The sequence below is a fragment of the Humulus lupulus genome, chromosome 1 (genome assembly GCF_963169125.1).
Source record: "Humulus lupulus chromosome 1, drHumLupu1.1, whole genome shotgun sequence".
Taxonomy (NCBI): Eukaryota; Viridiplantae; Streptophyta; class Magnoliopsida; order Rosales; family Cannabaceae; genus Humulus; species Humulus lupulus.
The window spans coordinates 106,304,817-106,310,816 of record NC_084793.1 but is presented as its reverse complement, the minus strand read 5'-3'; the positions used below and the strand labels follow the sequence as shown (position 1 = coordinate 106,310,816).

Here is a 6,000-nt window from a genome sequence, read left to right as displayed (position 1 = left end):
GTGGAAGTTGGGCCCTGGAAACGAAGAAGGAAGTCGTTGTAAAGTTTGCTACCTGCCATTTGAAGCACAGCGAAGCTTCTTCGTTTAATTTTCTGAGATCTTCGTTTGGAAATCGAAGAAGAAGAAGAAGAAGAAGAAGAGTGTGAGAGAGATGTTGCCAACGGTTTCAAAAGGACGCTCGTCGTCTTCGGCCTCTACATCTCGAAGTAACCCAATGTTCATTCAATATCTTAGACGAATAATCAAGGTGCATTCTCTCATGCCGGATCTGATCTCCTCTAAGATTTAAACTCCTTTATCCTTGAATTTATGTATCTATTACGCTCTTTTTTGCATAAAATAGATCAAATTAGGAATGGGAATGTTGGACTTAACCTTCGAACTATTATTCTTTGTTTATTGTTGAGAATTTGAGATTAGTATCTACCATTAGGTTTTTCGTCGTCAATTAATATTTTATGCCGGTAAATTTTTAAAAGTAGTTTGTCATAGTTCCTCGAATTTAGATTACTCTTTGCTGTTTGGGGAATTTGAGTAGTATCTGGTATTTGTGTTTTTTCTTTTTTAAATTGTGAATTTGTTTATTTTTTGTGGGTTGCTATACTTCATCAAATTGCGATGGATGAATTTTTAATTTATTTTTGTTTTTAACAGTTGAAGACGCAGTTTAAGTAATGTCTATCAGTTTAATCGTTTACGCCATGGTAGAGTGGGATTAGGCATCGTCTCCTAAATATGCTCTGATTTCAACTGTGGCCCCTAACGAATTCAATCTACATTTCTGTAGTTCTTGAGGATTGTGTATTCAGTTAGACATCAAAATAGTTCTCTGACAGTTGGTTTGCTTCTTACGTTATCTACCTTGGATTGTCAAGTGTAATTGGATTACACCAGAGTATCAAATTAGATCTGAAACAGGCTTTTTAAATGAACACAAGATTACAATCCCCACACATTAGGGTAGGTTGAATGGTCAGACCTAGCTCCATAAGGTATAAGTTCGATTCCCGATAGTGATGTACCTAGCAATATGCTAGAGTTTCTTGCCTTACAAAATTGTAGTGTACAGTGGGAGCAAGGAGAAGGAGAAGAAAAAAAATAGAATCTCTGGTTACCTAAGCTGTCCTGTCCTGGTTCCTGAGTTTTGATTTTCTCACGTCACTATTACAGTATTACCTTGATTTTGTTTTAAATCTTTTAGTCAAGATCTTGCTATATTGATTCAGAATGATTAAATTTTATCAGACTCCGCCCAGTGCCGTTTTCATTTTTCCCCATAAAATATAGATTATCAATTGTCTAACAAGTAAATGGAATGGAAATTCTGGATCACTTAGTTCTTGTGCACTATATATATTTATATATATCAGTTACATTAGTTGGATGACACACGATTCCAGTTCCTGTATCCCTGTGGAGTTTATAGATGTTAAACTCTGTACAAATGTTTTTATATTAAACTTACTGTCTGGTTCTCTTCTATGCCTGTCACCTGTGCTACTTGGTTTCATTGAATTCTCCATAGAGATATAGTTTTGGCAGTACCTTATTAATTGAATGATTTAAAAGAGGTTTTAGTGTGTTGGTTTTGCACTTCCTTATTTTTGCTTTTTGTTGATTAATTTCAGTGGCAACAAATGGATATTGAATATACATTTTGGCAAATGCTTCATCTATGTACATCACCAAAAGTTGTGTAAGTTCATTATTGGATGAGGAACCTGATATTAATTGCCCATTTTGTGGAGGATTACTTATAAATTTCTTTTTTATTAAAAAAAATAAAAATTAATCGTGGATCTAACTTTTTATGTTTTTCTTTCTGGGTCAATATCTTACTAAAATCTTTTGATCTTGCATATGAAGTTATCAGCACACCAAGTATCACAAACGTAAGTCCTTCCATTTCTTATCTTCAGGACTCTGCGGTCTGTGAATCTTTGCTTTGTATTCACTAGTTACTGCTCCTTTTCAATATATTTGGTTTTAGTTTGAGATATATCTTAATGTTATTTTCATGGGAATAGAAGGTTTTTAAATTTTTTGCCGTAATTATTTTACAAGCACAAATTTGCTGTTACAATGTTGTATGGTTGTAGTGATAGCAGTAGAAGCATGTATCTTCATGGAAGGAGAATTTTAAATCTTTTCCTCTATAAGATGATCTTATTTTAACTTTATTTGACATCATTTCTAATCACAATATATTTGTTCTTCTTTATGGCAAGATATTTTGCCTCACATGTAGGATATGCAAGGAGATACTAAATGTACTTCATTTGTTTGGTTGAAGGTCAGGGAGCCACTTCCATTAATTTATATGGAAAAGGAAATTTGTAAATTATGATGATTGACTGGGAACTATATCATAGAAGATTAAGGCTGCAAAAAATTGAAATTATAGTGGAAATTTGATGTTTTCTTTTGTAATTCTAAACCACTGCTAATTATGCAATCTTTTTCCACCACCTTATTTCAAGTTGATTTTTTATTACAACTTTTATATTTATGGCTTAAATGCATGTGGACTCATCAATTACTTATGTATGTGGTTTTCCTGCTGTTGTTGGTTACCATTAATTTTTGTATATATTTATTTACTATGTTTATTTGGTTACAGAAACTAAGAATCAATGGGCACGTGACGACCCTGCTTTTGTTGTGATCTGCAGCCTTCTACTGGCAGTTGCAACTATGGCATATTGTGCTGCGTAAGTTTATTATTCTCTTGCATACTTATGACTTAAAACTAGTAACAAACACTACAATGTTTGGAGATTCTCATTCTCATGCTACCATTATCTCATACCAAATGATCCTTGGAATTTTTTATTACTAAGATTCATCAGATCACAGGCTTGAGAAATAATTTTGTTTCTCTTGGTCAATAAACCACATGTCATAGCATATCCATGAAAAGGGCATTTTAAGTATGAGCTCCTAATTTCTCATGAAGTTGAAAATTGACTCATTCAAAAGTTCTACAACTTTGAACTACTGTTTTCCTAAATTGTTGAGTTTTTCAAGAATGCTATTGCTATCATATTTTATGGTGAATATAAAGTTGAATGCTGAAATGTTTCTATTCTAGGTTTCTTATGTGAAGAAAATAAATGTTTATAATGTTTTTGGAATTTCTTCAATTGTAATACTTTGAAGTACTGATTTTCTATATTATTGAGTTATTCAAGAATGCTGAAATTTATGTTTCTTTCATTGCCTTTTTCAGGTACGACCATAGTGTTGGGCATGCTTTTTTTGTAGTTATTTCAGTGTTGATTTTCCATTTTTTATTAACCGGGATACTTCTGGCCACTTTTTGTTGGTAAGCGATATCAAACTCGTGGGGATTTTCTTTGTTAGTCTTTAAATTGCTTCCATACTAGTTAGCATGTGCCAATGTGCTCCTGAGATATATGTCTTAAACAATCTACAAATTCAAGGTTGAGATATACTAGACAGGATACTTAAATATATGTTCTGCCTATACTGGGCAGGATACTTGATATATATTCTGCCTAAATTGATTAATTCTAGAGCTTCTTGTAGAAATTTTCATTTTTCGATAAAAGATATTGTCCTTTCTATGTTGGCAGAATCCTCAATTTATATCTTCGAACACAATTTAATGGCAAATTCCTCAATGTGATTGTAGGTTTATCACTAATTCTTACCTTCGGGAAGAAGCTCCAAATAGTCATGTTGTAGAGCAACGGGTTGAATGGCAAGTTTTCAATCCTTTTCTAAGTTGATTAGGAATCTAATTTTAACTGGTGAATTAAACATGGTTTTTTTTTTCCAGAACCTATATCATCAACACACGCATCTGTGAATTCTGTTATGTCCGTGAGGACAATTAATTTTTGGCTATCTAACTGTTCCTGTTATGAAAATCTTATTTATTTGACAAAAATGTGTATTTTTTCAAAAGAAAACTGTTTTTTTTTTCTTTTGTCAGTTTCTGTGATTTACAGTTATTATTGAATTATTTTTGGTGACTGAAGCTATCTTTCTTCTTTTTTGGTTCACTGAAGGCTGTATGCATTTGATGTGCACTGCAACTCTTTCTTCCCGATGTTTGTAATGGCTTATGGTAATAGCAGCATTAATAAATTTTATTCCTTATTTTATTATAATTTGATTCTAATTTATGAAATAAGGTTACTGATGTCGTGATTTTGCAGTGATCCATTATTTTCTATCACCTCTTTTGGTTGCTCACGGTTTCATCCCAGTGCTACTGTCAAATTTACTATTCATGGTGGCTACTTCTTACTACCATTATCTCAACTTCTTAGGCTATGATGGTAAGATAAAGCTTTTGTTCATAGATGATAGTTTCTCTTTCCAGGAGTTTGGGTTTGTTTTGCTTGGTAGAGGAATTTATTTTTGCTTTGTTCAATATGGCATGTGCCTTCAGTATGTTTTGGTTAAATTACTTTTCAATTAGCTTGAAGAAAAGAATTTCTTCATGCTCGAGATCCTTTGTTGGAAAGAAGAAAGTTTTAGCATTGAGTTTCTTTAATCAAGCCAATAAGTTACTAGGCGCTACCAAAACCAACTGACTTTTACTATTCATGTAACTGGAGTTGTTTTGACAATGATCCAGATAGAGTACACTGTTTATCAAGTTGTTTTGACTTTCCAATTTGGTTTTCGGAATCATTTTATAGTCAATGATCAGTGACTCAATCCAATCTTCGTTTTTACTTTTCTTATTGAAGTTGTTTGTTTATAAGACGACATCCATATTAAAAACTTATAGAACCGAGCATACGCATGCTAAGTATTTGCCAAGTCAAGATTCAAACTTAGTGGCTGCCAAACTCTAGCTGGAATATACAGACAAATAACATGGTCTTATTTTCTGCAGTTCTTCCCTTTCTGGAGAGGACCACTTTTTTCCTATACCCAATTGGCCTTGTCATCGTCCTTACTCCAATCTGTAAGTGTTTGCCTTAAGTCTTACAAATTTATTTTTTTATTGGACTATGTTACAACAGCTTACACTACTAACATTCCTTTTTCACTCTGCAGTTATTTTGAGTGGCTTCAATCCGTCTAGATATTTTATGAACATGTACTTCAGTCACCGCGTATGATTCATTAGGACTAGACACTTATAAGAACACAATTGAAACAGGAGTGCTAATCCGAAGATATCAACCTGAAAAATCGTTTTTGTGGATCCTATCTTATCATGCCTAGAGTCTATAAAAGGGATGATATCCCTTAAGGAAAGGAAAGAAAGAAAAAAGGTGTTATGTAGCATTTGTGGGCGCTTTCAACACTGAGTGATGTTGCTACCAAAGAAGCAAGAGTGTCCAAAAGTATTCGGTTTTTGGTGATCGAAATGTTAATCAAAGAGATGTATTCAATATAATGATGATTTTTTCCCTATCTTTGTCAAAACTTTGTTCTGCATTTAAAACTACATTTCAAAGTCGCAGTTTGCTCCTTTTCATAGGTTTACTTTACCTTCTATAAAATACATATTTTAAGATCGATATAAAATTGAAATTTTCCAATGAAGTCAGCAATAAATTCTTTGATATCCATGTTTAAGGGAACTAATTGGTACATTAATAATCCTTTCTCAGTTTCATTAATAGTGTAGAATGAAGTTCCTATATACGTCACTCTCATTTTTCTTTTTCTTTCTTCTTTTTTCTCTACTCCTTTTTCTATAAAAATAACATAAATGTTTAAAATTCTTTTACACTATTTTTTTAGTACAAAATTGTTTATTAGTAAATAATTTTGTTTTTAGTTTTTTTACAGCTATATACTTTATTATTTAAAAAATCAAAACATTTTACATTTTTAATTTGATTTTTAACTAAAAAAAATAATCTGATTAGAATCATAATCATATTCAATTTTCTTGCTTATAAAGATTATGTTAAGAAAAAATGTTCTTAAAAATTTTAAGCCTATTAATATACAAGTTATATATTAGAAATTTTGGTGGTGTGCTAAACTAAATTTTTATTATTTTTT

The 6,000-nt window shown here is 31.9% G+C and overlaps 1 protein-coding gene across 2 annotated transcripts; it reads left to right on the top strand.

Annotated features, from left to right (window-relative positions):
• Positions 1-5,449, top strand: LOC133796702 (uncharacterized). Of its 2 annotated transcripts, XM_062234337.1 has the most exons (10): positions 5-247; positions 1,629-1,696; positions 1,867-1,892; positions 2,621-2,711; positions 3,230-3,325; positions 3,656-3,724; positions 4,035-4,093; positions 4,185-4,307; positions 4,874-4,945; positions 5,038-5,449. In XM_062234337.1, the coding sequence occupies exons 1-10, from the start codon at positions 152-154 to the stop codon at positions 5,100-5,102; spliced, it is 765 nt and encodes a 254-aa protein (XP_062090321.1). In that variant the 5' UTR covers positions 5-151; the 3' UTR covers positions 5,103-5,449. The 2 variants fall into 2 exon arrangements, with proteins under 2 accessions (XP_062090330.1, XP_062090321.1); XM_062234346.1 differs by lacking the exon at positions 3,656-3,724 and having other exon boundaries at positions 1-247.
• Positions 5,450-6,000: the final 551 nt, after the last annotated feature.

Excerpts from the sequence above, each read along its gene's own strand:
- LOC133796702 (XM_062234337.1), top strand. The coding sequence starts at position 152 with ATGTTGCCAACGGTTTCAAAAGGACGCTCGTCGTCTTCGGCCTCTACA. Across the intron at positions 2,712-3,229 it reads ACTATGGCATATTGTGCTGC|GTACGACCATAGTGTTGGGC; the intron begins GTAAGTTTATTA and ends TGCCTTTTTCAG. Across the intron at positions 4,094-4,184 it reads GATGTTTGTAATGGCTTATG|TGATCCATTATTTTCTATCA; the intron begins GTAATAGCAGCA and ends GTGATTTTGCAG.